General features: G+C 44.1%; 1 protein-coding gene across 1 annotated transcript in view; it reads right to left on the bottom strand.

Annotated features, from left to right (window-relative positions):
* LOC311143997 (titin-like) overlaps positions 1 to 16,386 on the bottom strand; it is a gene marked incomplete at both ends in the record, with an annotated part of 179,483 nt that overhangs the window by 50,537 nt on the left and 112,560 nt on the right. Inside the window, 26 exons of the mRNA XM_084179909.1 lie at positions 130 to 234; positions 406 to 993; positions 1,243 to 1,530; positions 1,637 to 1,927; positions 2,052 to 2,339; positions 2,508 to 2,813; positions 2,906 to 3,208; positions 3,387 to 3,689; positions 3,940 to 4,227; positions 4,405 to 4,710; positions 4,817 to 5,119; positions 5,284 to 5,583; positions 5,681 to 5,956; positions 6,097 to 6,399; positions 6,513 to 6,812; positions 7,008 to 7,292; positions 7,429 to 7,968; positions 8,077 to 11,028; positions 11,269 to 11,562; positions 13,484 to 13,783; positions 13,889 to 14,170; positions 14,270 to 14,575; positions 14,678 to 14,983; positions 15,191 to 15,490; positions 15,638 to 15,919; positions 16,033 to 16,338. Coding sequence (XP_084036035.1) covers positions 130 to 234; positions 406 to 993; positions 1,243 to 1,530; positions 1,637 to 1,927; positions 2,052 to 2,339; positions 2,508 to 2,813; positions 2,906 to 3,208; positions 3,387 to 3,689; positions 3,940 to 4,227; positions 4,405 to 4,710; positions 4,817 to 5,119; positions 5,284 to 5,583; positions 5,681 to 5,956; positions 6,097 to 6,399; positions 6,513 to 6,812; positions 7,008 to 7,292; positions 7,429 to 7,968; positions 8,077 to 11,028; positions 11,269 to 11,562; positions 13,484 to 13,783; positions 13,889 to 14,170; positions 14,270 to 14,575; positions 14,678 to 14,983; positions 15,191 to 15,490; positions 15,638 to 15,919; positions 16,033 to 16,338 — 10,701 coding nt within the window. The remainder of the gene's footprint in view (positions 1 to 129; positions 235 to 405; positions 994 to 1,242; positions 1,531 to 1,636; positions 1,928 to 2,051; positions 2,340 to 2,507; positions 2,814 to 2,905; positions 3,209 to 3,386; positions 3,690 to 3,939; positions 4,228 to 4,404; positions 4,711 to 4,816; positions 5,120 to 5,283; positions 5,584 to 5,680; positions 5,957 to 6,096; positions 6,400 to 6,512; positions 6,813 to 7,007; positions 7,293 to 7,428; positions 7,969 to 8,076; positions 11,029 to 11,268; positions 11,563 to 13,483; positions 13,784 to 13,888; positions 14,171 to 14,269; positions 14,576 to 14,677; positions 14,984 to 15,190; positions 15,491 to 15,637; positions 15,920 to 16,032; positions 16,339 to 16,386) is intronic.

Below are 16,386 nucleotides of genomic sequence, written 5' to 3' on the forward strand. Positions count from 1 at the left end.
TACATTATTATTTACCATTCAGCAAATGCTTTCCACAGTAATATCAGGAATAGTTAATTTTCAATGTCCATTTTCCTTACAGTCCATGGAAAGTCTATGCATTACTAAAAATAGTGTTTTCATCATTACCAGTGATTGGTGAGCCTCCATTTTCTTTAGGATCAGTCCAATTCAAAATGGCTGACTCATGGCGAATGCTCACGATCTCTGGTGGTGCAGGTGCGTCAGGCACATCTGGTGAAACAAGAATGTTTTGAGTTTAGTGAAATTATTGCCATATATTACATCTGTCAATCAATCATCAAACTATTGTCAATTGTCATCAAACTATACATATTTCTGAAGTCCTAAAAACTCTTTCTTTCAAACATTTTACTTTATATTTTCAATATGACGAGAACTCACTGAATGGATGCTGAGCCACCACTGGGTCAGATTTGAGGCATTCTCCAACTCCATATTTGTTTTCTGCAAACACTCTGAAGATGTATTCGGTACCATCATGGAGCCTGGTAACTCTCATGGTATTCTTCTGGATAGCGGAGGCCACTGTAGCCCACTTGTTGGCTGTTGATTGCCGCTTCTCCAGAATGTAGTTGGATATTTCAGTGCCACCATCATCTTTTGGTGGACCCCACTCCAGAGTGATTCCATCGGCAGTGATTTCATCAAACTTGAAAGGTCCTGTTGGGATTCCTGGTTTTCCAACCACCCTAATCTGCATCTTTGCTTCTTTGACTCCTGCTGCGTTTCTTAGCAGGATTGTGTAATTTTCTGCATCACCTCTCTGGCAATCACGGATGAGCAACGTTGTCAAAGTTGGTGTAGATTCAACTGACATTCTTCCACTGTCTCCCAGAGAAACATGTCCCTTCTTCCAGATGGCTGACGGAGCTGGTTTGCCAACAATAGGGATGTTGATACGGACTGTGCTTCCCTCCTTGGCAACATAGCACAGATCTGGGATGCCACTCAGGTCACAGTCAGGTGCAACTGCAAGGTAGGAACACAATACTTATTAATCTATGAAACAGATAATATTATTAATACAAGTGCAGACAAATTAAGTAAATGAAATGCTAAAATATAACACATTTATGCTAGGACAATTAGAAACATTTGAAGAAAACTTGAAGATTACCAATAGATATACGTTTCTAAAATGGCCATGCATTTAATCTCCGGTATATTTTCTGAGTGGTTTGATAGCCTAGCTAATTAACACTGGACTACTGGACTTACCGATTTGATCTTTAGCGATCACAGTGAGCTCGGAAGGTGGACCCTCTCCAGACTCATTGATTGCTTTCACTCTGTAAGAGTACTCCTTTCCTTCTTCAAGTTCAACCATCATGTGTGACATGACCTTTCCTTTCACTAGCTCCTTATACTTCTCTTCACCTTCCTGGAGCTCCAGAAGATAGGCGCTGATGTGACTTCCACCATCACTGATTGGTTTCTTCCAGCCAATATGAATGGAATCTTTAGTGATTGACAGTGCCTTGAAATCCATAACTGCTCCAGGTAGTTCTGAAATCAGGTAACAAGGTCATTTGATAATTAAAAATCCAACTAATAAATTACATTTAACATCTAATAGTATAAAAAACACATGATCACAGCCAACAAAACCTACCTGAAGCTCTTACAACTCCGGCAGTCTCACAACCTTCTCCGATACCATAGTTATTTTCAGCCAAGACTCTGAAACAGTAGGCCTGTCCAGCTTCCAAGTTAGTAATCCTGAAAGTAGATTTGGGGCATTCAGCTATGACACAGGTCCATGCCTTTCTCTCTGCAAGACGCTTCTCAACAATGTAGCTCTTCACTGGGCTTCCTCCATCAATCAGAGGAGGATCCCAGCCGATGGATGCATGGTTCAGAGATGTTTCCTTCACAATCAGATTCAGTGGTGGACCAGGAGTATCTATAGAAAAAATTTATGATTTGTTATATTACTTTATGACATTATGGTTTAGTAGATAAAACCACATTTGGTCAAATTATGTTACAAAAAATGATATTCTTTTCAGACAAGAATCCTAGCCTACCTAGGACCTTCACGACGATAGTGTAAGACTTTTTTCCACTGTCGTTTTCAATCGACAAAACGTATTTGCCAGCATCATATCTGTTGATATCCTCAATGTACATAAGGGTATCCCATTCGCTCGTTTTGATCATGACTCCTGCTCGTTCTTTGAGGTTGGCATTGACCTTGGTCCACACCACCTTGGGTGGGGGACGTCCTATCAGTGGCACATACAGTCTCATTGTGACTCCGGCTCTCAGGACCAGTGCCTTGCGAAGGTCTGCATCCAGCTCAGCATCAGCGGCAACTACAAGTTAAAATAGAAAGTAGTAGAGAGTCAGACAAGATAGAGGTATGGATGTATTTTGGTTGAATAGATAGTACTGTATTACATGTTTATTTCCAAATTGGTGGGTTACTTAGATTAGTAATTGTTTTGCACAGACTTGAGAGTATTTTGATAATGTTGACGTACTCAGGATGTCTTTCGCCTCGTGTTTCCCAGGAACTTCACTTGGTTCGCTGTATCCGATCTTGTTCACGGCAAAGACACGGAACACATATTCTGTTTTATCAACGAGACCAGTAACCAGGAACTTGGTTTCTTGCAGCTTCTTGGGCACATTGCACTTCGTCCAGTGTTCTGCATCAGCTCTCTTGCACTCGACAAGGTAGCCGAAGATCTCACAACCACCATCGTAAGCAGGCTTGGACCAAGACAAGCTAATGGTGCTGTGTGTTGAGTCAACGACTTTAGGGAAGGCAGGTGGTGCAGGTGGATCTGAAGGAAGAACATAAGACAATGTTACCGAGAAGTGTGGGGACATGCAATCCTTTATGATTTAAGTGAGCAAATGTGGCTGTAATACTTACAAACAGGATCCACGGCAAGGGCAGCATTGGATGCATCACTTGGTTTGCCAAATCCAGCTTTGTTCATGGCAATAACTCTGAACTCATACTCAGATCCCTCTGAGAGCTGGGCAGCTTTGATGCTCCTGTCAATCACTGGTTTACGGTTGACTTTAGCCCAGTTGAGCTCTGATGCTTCACGTTTCTCAACCATGTAACCCAGAATGGTAGCTTTACCATCATCAGCAGGCGCCTTCCAGCTGACAGTCATAGAATTGGCTGTAATGTTGGTAATAACTGGTGGCTCGCTAGGACCAGGAACATCTGCAAATGAGAGAGAGAAAGAGAACGAGAGAGAAAGAAGGAGAAATCACTTAAATTTTGCGCAAGCAGAAGAAGTTCCACTGTGTTTCCGACTCAAGCAAAGTGAAAATGTGTAAGCAATTTATATTCAAGCTAAAATATGATATATATAAAATTATGTACAAGCTTGAAATATTACCATATGGATTCTTGACCATGACAGGGTCGGTGAGGATGGGGTCCCCAATACCATACTGGTTCTCAGCACTGACCCTGAACTGGTATTCATGGTTCTGCATCAGTTTCTCTACTGCGCAATCGGTCAGTTGACCATTGATATTGGAGGTGACCAGAGCCCAGTTCGCTCTGCTGGTCTCACGTTTGTCAATGATGTAGTTGGTGATTTCAGAGCCTCCATCTGCAACAGGTGGCTCCCACCTCATCTTAATACGGTCCGCAAACACCTTGGTGATCTTCACTCCAGCTGGTGGGCCAGGTTTGTCTAAAGAGAACACATAGATTGTTTTACACATCGACAATTGATTCTGAATATATTAATATTGTATTCTGTATTCTCTTGCAGACCCTCACAAACACATTCATATAAATTACACTAACATATCTCAAGCTGTTAAAGAGTTTGAGTATATAAAAAGACAAAAATAAAAAATATGTATCATGAAGCTACAACATCAGTTTTGAATGTGTGCACAATAATAAGACAAATTAAGAGTTATTGTAATTTTGCATACCTAGAACCTTGAGCTTAATATTGGCGTATTTAGCCCCATTGGGATTTTCCGCTAGAATAGTGTACTCTCCAGACTCCTTCCTTGCGACAGAAAACAATTCCAGAATGTGTGTATGTCTCTTCTGTGTCATCTTCATCCCCTCCACCAGTTTCAACGGAACACCATTTCTCTTCCATGTAACCTTAGGCAGTGGTTTTCCAAACACTACAGCATCAAAGGAGACATTTTCTCCAGCCTTCACTATGATCATGTTCTTCATGTCCACTCCCAGCTCGACCCTGGGGGGAACTGAAGAAACAAGAGACACATCACATAAAGTAAAAGGTCTGTGTTGGCCATGCAATCCACAATTATCTTTAATAATTTAGGGATAAAAAAATGGCATTTAGTCATTACACACTAAAATCTAAAATAAAAACAAAAACAACTTCGTTTTGTCAATGTTCTGAAGAAGCAGTGGCCTACCATTCTCTGCAAACACTGGGATGGCGTCTGAGATCTCAGAAGGCAAGCTGATGTTGATCGCTGACTTGGCGAAAACTCTGAAGCGATACTGGGCTCCCTCCTCCAGGCCAGCTACAACATAGTCTTCTGTCTTGACGTTCTGGCAGTTGGCATTGCAGCGAACCCATTTCTCTACTTCTTGACCAATCTTCATATACTCCACATAGTATCCGATGAGCTTGCTACCTCCATCATTTTGGGGACGAGTCCAAACAAGTGAAACTGTGCTCTTTGTCACATCCATTACCTCAGGTTTGCCAGGTGGATCTAGAATAAGAAAATGACAACATCCATGAGTTTTAATTGACAGGTTACAGATTTCAAAGCCAGTGAGGGACACCGTAAGCCATACATCACATGCCCAATGACTTACCGATGGGTGTTCTTGCTGTGACCCAGTCAGTCTGTTTGCTTGGTTTACCCTGTCCGGCCTTGTTGAGGGCAGACACCCTGAATGCATATTCCAGACCTTCCATTAAGCCTGTGCAGTTGTATTCAAGTCCACGGACAACGGACTCATTTGCTTTCACCCAGAGAAGGCTGTTCCTCTCTTTGCGCTCAATGCAGTATCCGGTAAGAGGACTACCACCGTCAGTTGATGGGGTCTCGTAGGACAGAGACACTGCTTCACTCTTGACTTTCGTGATACACAGATTTCTGGGCTCGCCTGGGACATCTGGAATTACAATATGGAGTTAGCAAGACGAACATACATTTTGTAAAACAAATGTATTGTACATAATGTACACAACACTATATTACTTAGACAATCATAGTTCATTGTACAATAGCCATAAAAAATGTTGACCATGCTTATACTTTCTGTCATGCTTAACTCACCGAAGGGATATCTAGCGATCATTTTCTCTGAATAGATTGGCTCTGAGATACCAAATCGGTTCTCAGCTCGGACACGGAAGCCATACTCCATTCCTGGGGTAAGCTTGCCAACTCTGTAGCTGGTCGTGGTGCATGAGCCAGAAGCTATGACCCAGTCTCCTCTGCTCACATCACACTTCTCAATGACGTAGTTGGTGATGTTGCTTCCACCGTCCTCACTGGGTTGGTTCCACTGGAGTGCGCAAGCATCAATATCAACCTCAACGATCTCCAGGGGAGCGTCAGGAGGCCCAGGCTTATCTGTGAGATGAAGACATGTACCCATCAGCATCCATTTAGACTATGCATTCTGGCAGTGTATTAGTCAATTATTTTAGGTTTCCTCAATAAAACTTACCCTGCACTACGACCCTAAGAATCTGGCTGATTTTGGCGGTGCTGTTCTCAGCAGAAAGACTGTAGTAGCCACTGTCCTTTCTTGAGACGTCTTTCATGATGAGCGTAATGCAGTTTGGAGACTTTTGCACCATGCGACGATCAGATGTCAACAGATCCTCGGCTCCTTGCCTCCATTTGCAGAATGGTGCAGGTTTTCCAGCCACAATAGCTTCAACTCTCATTTTCTCTCCTGCTTTTACTGTGACAATATCAGGCATGATGATCTTCGGTGCCACTAAAAAAGATTGGAAAACATGTTTTTAAAATTAAGACTTAAAAAGTGGTGTGCAACAGGAACACCTTTTTTTTTTTTTTTACACAAAACTCAATCCAGACAGGGTATTTCTGGGAATTTTCTAAAGCTTTGCAACTTACTCAGCTGCTCCTTGACTTCAAATACTCCCTCAGCTTCTCTTGCCAGACTGGTTCCAGCCACGTTTCTTGCTGCAACTCTGAACTTGTACTTTGTGCCCTCTTGTAGTCCAACGACTACAATGGTTAAGTCTTTAACAACGGAATATGGCGTCCATTTGTCTTCTGGTTTACCGTCCTCTTTGTAATCAACCATGTAGCCATTGATCTTAGCTCCACCATCCCTCAAAGGTTTCAGCCATCCCAGAGTGGCACTGTTCTTTGTCATTTCCAAGACATCCATCTTCTTCGGTGGATCAGGTTCACCTGTTTTAAGAAACATTTGAGATTTATGTGAATCAAAACACAAAACAATAAAATCCACTTACACTATCCACTATTTAATTACAATATTAGGTATACTGTAACAGTGCACTTACTTATAGGATCAGTTGTCAGATAAGCTTTTGGAGAGTCTTTAGGAACACCAATGCCATATTTATTGACTGCCATAACTCTAAAGTAGTAGTCACAGCCAGGTGTGAGGCCAGTGACTTTGAAGCTTGTTTTCTTCAAATCGTTGATACAATTTGACCAAGTCTTCTTGTTGAGTTCACGTTTCTCAACGATGTAGTTCTGGATTTGGCAGCCACCATCGTTATCCGGAGGGAGCCAAGACAGCTGACAACCGGTGCTTGTCACATCACAGACCTCAAATCCTCCGACAGGTCCAGGAGTATCTGTTCAACAAATGTAACATCAATATTGGATACAGTCCATATAACAGTACAAACAATTATACTGTAATCAAACTAACAACATTCATTTGACATTGTTAAGAATTTTTTCTTGTTTAAAGTCTTTCACAGTGAATAGTGCTCTGTCATATCACAGACTGCCATAAAAAGTGAAAAGATACACCTCCAGTGACTTACCCAATACTTTAACACGCACAAATATAGCTTTCTCCCCAGCGGAGTTGGAGAGTGTCAGAGAGTATTTGCCGGAGTCATCCCGAGTGCTCTCAGGGATCACAAGGAAGGACATCGTATCAATCTGATCCACGTGCCCTCTCCTGACCACATTATCAACACCAAGCTTCTTCCAGGTTACTTTGGGGGATGGTCTTCCTCTGATAGTAGCGAAGAGCCTGATGGGGCAGCCTGCTCTAACAGTGAAGCCCTTCCTGAGACTGGCATCCAAGTCGATCTCTGGTGCCTCTGTAAGTGGGTAAGGGAAGGGGGAGAACATACATCAGACATTGAGAGATCACCATAAAACTAAAGCTATTAGCTACAGTTCTATATCAACTGGATATGTTCTCGTCTAGGCCTATATCAAGAAGTATTCACTTACCGAGGACCTCCTTGGGGTTGACGGCCTCTTTGAGTGTAGCGGGGCGGCCCCAGCCGACCTGGTTCTGTGCAGAGACTCTGAATTCGTACATCTGCTTCTCATTCAAGTTTGGAATGGTGAATTCTGTGTGCACTAGCACACCAGCACCAGTGTTGCACTTCTTCCAGCCCTCTTCTTTCTTCTTACGTTTAGCTTCAGCTTTAGCTTTAGCTGCAACTGCAGCAGCTTCATCCTCAGAGTCCTCTTCATGTTCTTCCTCACCTTCTCCTGCTACTGCTGCTTCAGGCTTAGCTACAGCTTCACCTTCAGGCTTGCCTTCACCTTCAGGCTTAGCTTCCTCTGCAGGTTTAGCTTCAGGCACAGCTTCAGGAACAGCTTCAGCTTCAACCACTTCAGGTTTAGGCTCAGGTTTGTCTCTCATTTCAACCATGTAACCAATGATAGGAGCACCTCCATCATAGATAGGCTTGGCCCACCCAAGAGTAATGGATGTCTTGGTGCTGTCAATCACCTTGAAACTGCCTGGAGGACCAGGAGCCTCTGGAATCAAGGAAAACAAAATGTCTGCATGTCAGTACAACCAACAGAGAAAAATCATAACCAATAATAATAATAATACAATATCACAAAAATGCATAAATGCTGTACCAATTGGATCTTTGGCTGCTACTGATCTGCATGGTTTGCTTGGCTCTCCCAGTCCGACTTCATTTTCAGCCTTGACACGGAACTGATACTCGTGGTTGGGAATCAAGTTGCTGACTTTCATACGTCTCTCAGAGATGGTACTCTTTGTGCATGGCACCCATTTGACAGCGCGCTTTTCTTTCCTTTCCAGGATATAACCAGTGATAGACTTTCCACCATCATTCTCTGGTGGGGCCCACACGACTGTCATCTCCTCCTTGCCGATCTTGGTGATCTCTGGTGATTCTGGTGGTCCAGGTCTGTTGAACTGAGTCCTAGCTGTGACAGGTTTGCTCTCCACTGCAGGACCTGTCCCCATCTTGTTTTCTGCTCTGATGCGGAAGATGTACTCATTTCCTTCTACTAGTCGGATGACATTGCAATAGTTGGTGACAAGTGAAGCAGAGTATGTGGACCAGACCATTCTTCTTGTCTCACATTTCTCAATGATATAGCTATCAACTTCACATCCACCTTCATCTTCTGGGAGATCCCATGTAACTCTACATTTGTCTACTCCGATTCCAGACACCTTCACGTCTCTCACAGGCCCTGGGACATCCAAGACATTGACAATTGCATATCCAGTGAAAGTTCCAGCAGAGTTTGTGGCGGTGACAACATATTTTCCGGTGTCTGTACGTTTGGATTTGGTCATAAGGAATTTAGAATAATCTGTGCCCGTTTCAACACTAACTCTAGGGTTATCTCCTGTGGCCTTGTCCTTCACCCACTTCACCTCTGGTTGAGGCATTCCTCTGAGTCCCGCCTCAATTCTGATAGACTCTCCAGCTTTAACCACAAGGGCTCCAGCTAACTTTATATCAAGCACTGGTTTCTGGATCTCCTCTTTGACAAGAACATCACCAGTTTTCACCCAGTCACTTTCTCCACCTTCATTGCATGTCTGCACTCTGAACTGATAGGTTTGTTTTTCCACACACTTGTCAGCCATGAAGAATGTATTCGTAATCAGATCCTCATGTAATGGCACCCATTCTTCCACTCCCACTTTGCTCTCCAAAGCGTAGCCAATGTTGGGGCTTCCACCGTCATAGTCTGGCCTCCTCCATTTCAAGAAGACAAAGTTCTTACCAACGTCAGTTACGCGGAAGTTCTCTGGCGCACCAGGCTTGTTAATGGGATCGATGGCAAGGGTTGGTTGTTTTGTCTCCACTGTGGGCCCAGGGCCGCATTTGTTCACAGCACAAACACGGAAGAGATACTCGTGGCCCTCCATGAGTTTGGCTTTAACCATGCGGTTAGTGCAGTCAGATGAGATCATTGACCAAAGCCTCACACTGGGTTCACGGCACTCAACAATGTAGTTTGTAATCTCAGAGCCTCCGTTGTCCACAGGGTTCTCCCAGGACACCATACAGGAGTCTCTGGTCACATAGGTGGTCTTTAGATTCTGACAGTGTCCGGGTCTATCCAACACATTCACAGTTATCGTAGCTTCGGCTTCACCACTGTAGTTGTTAGCCTTCAAAACATACTTTCCATGGTCTGCTCTGGTTGCCTCTTTGATTCTCAGTTGAACAACAGGGAAGTTTTTAGTTAGTGTTGTGCGCTTGGCGGTTTCCAAAACGTCCTCACCCCTTTTCCAGATAATCTCTGGGTCAGGTCTGGCTTTCACGTAACCAATGATGTTGATGTTATGTCCAACACGGACAGTCAAACGCTCACGGCTTGTAGCATCCATCTCGATCTCAGGAGGTATCATGATGTCTTTGGCAACCACCGATTCAGGGCATTCCCTAGGCTCTCCAACTCCAATCATATTTACAGCACTAATGCGGAACCTGTACTCTGAGTGTTCTTCAAGGCCTTTAACTCTGTAAGCACACTGCTTAATGTGACCATCCATGTTGATGATCGCCCATTCTCCGCCAGCTTTCTGCATTTCAATAATGTAGCCCATGATTGGACTGCCTCCATCTTTGTTGGGCTTAATCCAGACTAGGTCTGCATTTTCCTTACTGTAGTCCTTGATTCTGGGATTAACTGGAGGTCCAGGAGCTGTGATTTGACGACAGGGCTTTGCTGGGTCTGATATGGCAGAAGGTCCACTGAAACCGGCAATGTTTTCAGCGAAAACTCTAAACTCATACTCATTTCCCTCAAAGAGACCAAGTACTCTGATTCTGAGATCCTTACAGGGTGTCGTGTTGACACGGATCCATTTTCCGCCCTTATGTCTACGCTCAACAATATATCCAGTGATTTGACTGCCTCCATCAAACAATGGCATGGTCCACCCAACAGTGAGAGCATCTTCTGCAATGTCCGATGTGTTTGGTTTGCCTGGATGGCCAGGGGCTTCAAACGTGTGTTGGGCAACGGTTGGTGCACTTTCAAGAGGAGCGCCGATACCCATTTTGTTCTCTGCGCGAATACGCACAACATATTCAACACCGCTCTGCAAACGAGAGATCTTAAGCTTTGTGGCTGCGCTACCAGAGCTCACACCTCCCCAGGTTTCCTTCTTAGCCTCTCTCTTCTCAACAATGTAACCTGTTACAGGGCTTCCACCATCATCCTTTGGAGAACGCCAGTCAATAAGCATGTACTCAGGGGTAACCTCAAGGATATTGACTGGTCCAATGGGAGCTGCGGGCACATCAAGAACGGTCACATTCAAAGCCAGAGTCTTGGTTCCTGCAGGGTTGGACACTGTGAGGATATAGGTTCCACTGTCGGTTCTCAAACACTCATTAATGCTGAGAACTGTTGAATAGTTGTCACTCTCAATCTTAACTGCGCCTTCGGGTACAATTTCTGCTCCGTCAATGGACCATTTGGCAGTAGGCGCAGGAATGCCTCTCATGATAGCAGGGAGTCTGATTGTGCTTCCACATTTCACGATGATCCCTTCGATCAGCTTGGCATCAACTTCAACAATTGGAGCCACTGTGAAAAGATGGAGAACGAGATATAGATTAATTTATATAATTAGTTTGATGATAGCAATTATGTTGTCTACAAATCAATACATATAGGGGTGGTTTCCTGGACACAGATTAAGCCTAATCCTGGACTAAGAAGCACTTTCAATGAAGAATCTTTATTGAGTTTGCTTTTTAGCCTAGGACTTGGACTAATTTCTGTCAGAGAAACCAAAGCATTAAGTAAATATATAGTAAACCTCACCAAGCTTCTCCTGGCAGAGAACGGGCACAGTGGTGTCTGGTCTACTCAGTCCGATAGCGTTCTCGGCTCTCACACGGAATCTGTAAGTCTTTCCTTCCTCGAGGCCAGTGATGTGGCTCTCAGGGATGCTGACGGTGTTCCATTCGTCCCACTCTCTTTCTCCTTCCTCTTGGTACTCAACCAGGAAACCTGTGATGTCACTACCTCCGTTGCGGTCAGGCCAGTTCCACACAAGCCAGACCTCTGTCTTGTCCACATCTACATGGTGCAAGTCCTTTGGTGGACCAGGTGGGACTGAAAATAGACCATACATTAGATTAGCTGAGATTAGATTACATACATTGAGGGAAAAAAGTATTTGATCCCCTGCTGATTTTGTACGTTTGCCCACTGACAAAGACATGATCAGTCTATAATTTTAATGGTAGGTTTATTTGAACAGTGAGAGACAGAATAACAACAAAAAAATCCAGAAAAACGCATGTCAAAAATGTTATAAATTGATTTGCATTTGAATGAGGGAAATAAGTATTTGACCCCTCTGCAAAACATGACTTGGTGGCAAAACCCTTGTTGGCAATCACAGAGGTCAGACATTTCTTGTAGTTGGCCACCAGGTTTGCACACATCTCAGGAGGGATTTTGTCCCACTCCTCTTTGCAGATCTTCTCCAAGTCATTAAGGTTTCGAGCCTGACGTTTGGCAACTCGAACCTTCAGCTCCCTCCACAGATTTTCTATGGGATTAAGGTCTGGAGACTGGCTAGGCCACTCCAGGACCTTAATGTGCTTCTCCTTGAGCCACTCCTTTGTTGCCTTGGCCGTGTGTTTTGGGTCATTGTCATGCTGGAATACCCATCCACGACCCATTTTCAATGCCCTGGCTGAGGGAAGGAGGTTCTCACCCAAGATTTGACGGTACATGGCCCCGTCCATCGTCCCTTTGATGCGGTGAAGTTGTCCTGTCCCCTTAGCAGAAAAACACCCCCAAACCATAATGTTTCCACCTCCATGTTTGATTTTATAATTATAATTATAATATAATTATAATTGGTCATTTAGCAGACACTCTTATCCAGAGCGACTTACAGGAGCAATTAGGGTTAAGTGCCTTGCTCAAGGGCACATCGACAGATTTTTCACCTAGTGGGCTTGGGGATTAGAACCAGCGACCTTTCGGTTACTGGCACAACGCTCTTAACCACTAAGCTACCTGCCGCCCGGGTGGAGCACACTCTTAATGGTGGGGTTGGTGTTCTTGGGGTCATAGGCAACATTTCTCCTCCTCCAAACACGGCAAGTTGAGTTGATGCCAAAGAGCTCGATTTTGGTCTCATCTGACCACAACACTTTCACCCAGTTCTCCTCTGAATCATTCAGATGTTCATTGGCAAACATCAGACGGGCTTGTATATGTGCTTTCTTGAGCAGGGGGACCTTGCGGGCGCTGCAGGATTTCAGTCCTTCACGGCGTAGTGTGATACCAATTGTTTTCTTGGTGACTATGGTCCCAGCTGCCTTGAGATCATTGACAATATCCTCCCGTGTAGTTCTGGGCTGATTCCTCACCGTTCTCATGATCATTGCAACTCCACGAGGTGAGATCTTGCATGAAGCCCCAGGCCGGGGAGATTGACAGTTCTTTTGTGTTTCTGTTGTCACCTTCTCACCAAGCTGCTTGGCGATGGTCTTGTAGCCCATTCCAGCCTTGTGTAAGTCAACAATCTTGTCCCTGACATCCTTGGAGAGCTCTTTGGTCTTGGCAATGGTGGAGAGTTTGGAATCTGATTGATTGATTGCTTCTGTGGACAGGTGTCTTTTATACAGGTAACAAGCTGAGATTAGGAGCACTCCCTTTAAGAGTGTGCTCCTAATCTCAGCTCGTTACCTGTATAAAAGACACCTGGGAGCCAGAAATCTTTCTGAGTGAGAGGGGGTCAAATACTTATTTCCCTCATTAAAATGCAAATCAATTTCAAAAAATGTTGACATGCGTTTTTCTGGATTTTGTTGTTGTTATTCTGTATCTCACTGTTCAAATAAACCTACCATTAAAATTATAGACTGATCATTTCTTTGTCAGTAAGCAAACATACAAAATCAGCAGGGGATCAAATACTTTTTTCCCTCACTGTACGTCAAGTTAGTGATCAAGATACCAGGTACATTACAATACACCAGTAGGTCTTACTGTATTTGGGTTGATTGATACTCACACAGAGGATTCATGGCTTTGACGGCTTTGGTTGTTTCAATGTATTCACTTCTGCCAAACTGATTCTCAGCAGCAACGCGGAACAAATACGATGTTCCTTCCATCAAGTGCTTGGCCGTCATGCTGCGTTTCTTAGACGAAGAGCAGACTGGCACCCACTGTGCGGCTGCCACATCTTTCTTCTCCACGACGAAGTTGGTAATACGTGCTCCTCCATTGTCCTCAGGGTCTTTCCAGGAGAGATAGGCTGAATCGCTTCTCACCTCTGAAACCCTCAGGTGCTGGATTGGACCAGGTTTGTCTAATAGAGTAAAGAATAACATAATTATAGCAACCCAGCATGCTAAGCACTATACATCTGTCTTCATTAATTTCTGACACAAATTATGACAGAAAAATCCCTTACCAAGGACGAGGACTGTGCATGTGGCAGTCTTTGATCCAGATGAGTTTTCAATGTTCAGAGTGTAGTCGCCACAGTCAGAACGGGCACAGTAGCGCATCTCCAATTTAGATCCTAGTGGATTGACCTCAATTTCGGCTCTTGTGGGGACGTCTTCATCGTTCTTCTTCCATGTGACTTTGGGGAATGGAATTCCCTTGATTCCAGCTATCAGATTGATATGGGTTCTGGCCATGGCTTTCAACTCACGAGGCATACCCAGTTCAACATCCAACTCAGGAGGTTCTTTTAGGATTAGAAAAACAATAGGTGTAATAATTCAGTTGTTTATTTCAATGATAATGAATTACCTAAATTATGAAATAAAATGTAATGTAATTTTACCAAGTCTGTCTTCTGCCTTCACTGGATCTGTGGTGTATGCGGGTTCAGATTCACCAGCGAAGTTCACAGCAGTAACTCTGAATCTGTAATATTCTCCCTCTTCCAGGTTAATGACCTTGAACTTGGTTTCTTGGCAGGAATCAGGAGTCTGATTCACTTTTTGCCACTCCTCTCCAGCTTTACTGAACTCAACGAGATAGCCAAAGATCTTTCCCCTGCCACAGTCCTTTGGTGGCTGCCAAGATAGTGAGACAGACTCCTTTGTCCAATCCACAGCTTCTGGCAGCACGGGGGGGCTTGGAAGCACTGAGGGAAGAAACAGTTGATAAAATTAGATACCATTTTAAAACATTGGTAAAATTTTGAAATCTTGTAAAGAATGAATTAACTTTGCGCAAAGTCACTTACCAATTGGATCTTTGGCGAAGATGGGCTTTGATGGAGGGCTGGGGTCACCCAGACCCACAACGTTCTCAGCCATGACACGGAACTCATATTCACAGCCCTCGAGGAGGTCTGGAACAAAGTACTCCACTTTGGGGAAGATGCGGTCTTTTCCGGATGCGCGAGTCCATCTATTAGCCATGGTCTCCTTCCTCTCAATGACGTAGCCAGTGATGGGCTTGCCACCATCCGCAGGTGGTTCCCAAGTGAGGAGGGCTTGATCCTTATAGATCTCCTTCACAATGGGCTGTTTGGGTGCATCTGGCACCTCTGTAATGGGAGAAAGAATAGATCAGTTGTAGCAAAATGCATTCATGACAAAAGATAGTATGGTTGCATCTTAAATGGCACCCAATTCCCTACATAGTGCACTACTTTTGACCAGAGCCCTATGGGCCCTGGTCAAAAGTAGTGCACTATATAGGGAATAGGGCGCCATTATGGATGTAACCTATATCTTCCCAGTATGTATCTTACTGAAGATATCCTTAGCCTTGGTCTCGGCAGACAGCAGTGGGTTGCTGACGCCATGGATGTTCACAGCACAGATTCTGATGATGTACTCTCTGCCCTCAATCAGCTTAGGAACTTTGCATGTTGTCCTGGTGCAAGCTGTTGTCACTGGCATCCAGAGGTCTCTGTTTGTGTCTCTCTTCTCAATGATGTAGTTGGAGATGGCACATCCACCATCGTCCAGAGGAGGATTCCAGGAAATCACCATGTAGTTCCTGTAGACCTCATTGAAGACCACTGGGCCCTCTGGAGGCTGGGGGCGATCTGAGGGAAAATAATAGCATTTTATAATTAATTATCTATCAGATATTGATCAGTCAATAATCAAACATATTTTGATTATAAGGGTTAATTAAAAGTGACATAAGGTCTGTCAACTAAGAACAACAAAGAACACCCTCACCAACTTACCTACAACAGTGAGACTGCAGATTCCTTTTCGTAAGCCGACAATGTTCTCCACAACCACCTGGTATCTGCCGCTGTGTTCACGTTTAGCCTTGGGCATAGCCAAGCACAGTGTTTTACTAGTGTTGGTCATTGTGACCTCCTCATCTGCTTTCAGCTCTTCCTCGTTCTTTGTCCATGTTATTGTAGGTGCTGGCTTTCCAGTAAAGCGGCCCTGGAGGGTGCACACATCTCCCACACGCACAATCAGTCTGTCACGGAAGTCCAAGTCGATTGTTGGGGGCTCTGAGGATGGAAGAACAAAGAAGTGATGTTTTCAAAAAAGATATATATATATTTCTATATATAAATCAACATTCCCCAAGATATTTAGAATGACTATCTTATTCAACACTTACCAAGTTCTTCCTTGACCTGGATTGGCTTGGTGCAGAAAGAGTGCTTGCCCTGACCAATCACGTTGACAGCACTGACACGGAATTCATAGGTGGAATTCTCTTTGAGACCTCCCTTTGTGAACTTCCTATCCATTAGCGTGTCATCAGTATCGATCTTAGTGAAGTTATCCTTTCCGATCAGACGAGTTTCAAGCACATAACTTGTAACCGCAGAACCACCATCGTACTTAGGTGGTCTCCAGGCCAAACTGATGGAGTCTTTGGTGATTGCTGTGACTTCTAGATCCTCAGGACGCTCAGGAACAGCTAGCATGGAAAAAGGACACAAACATCTCATCAGGCCCAATGGAATAA

The sequence above is a fragment of the Coregonus lavaretus genome, assembly GCF_964263955.1.
Source record: "Coregonus lavaretus genome assembly, chromosome: 16".
Taxonomy (NCBI): Eukaryota; Metazoa; Chordata; class Actinopteri; order Salmoniformes; family Salmonidae; genus Coregonus; species Coregonus lavaretus.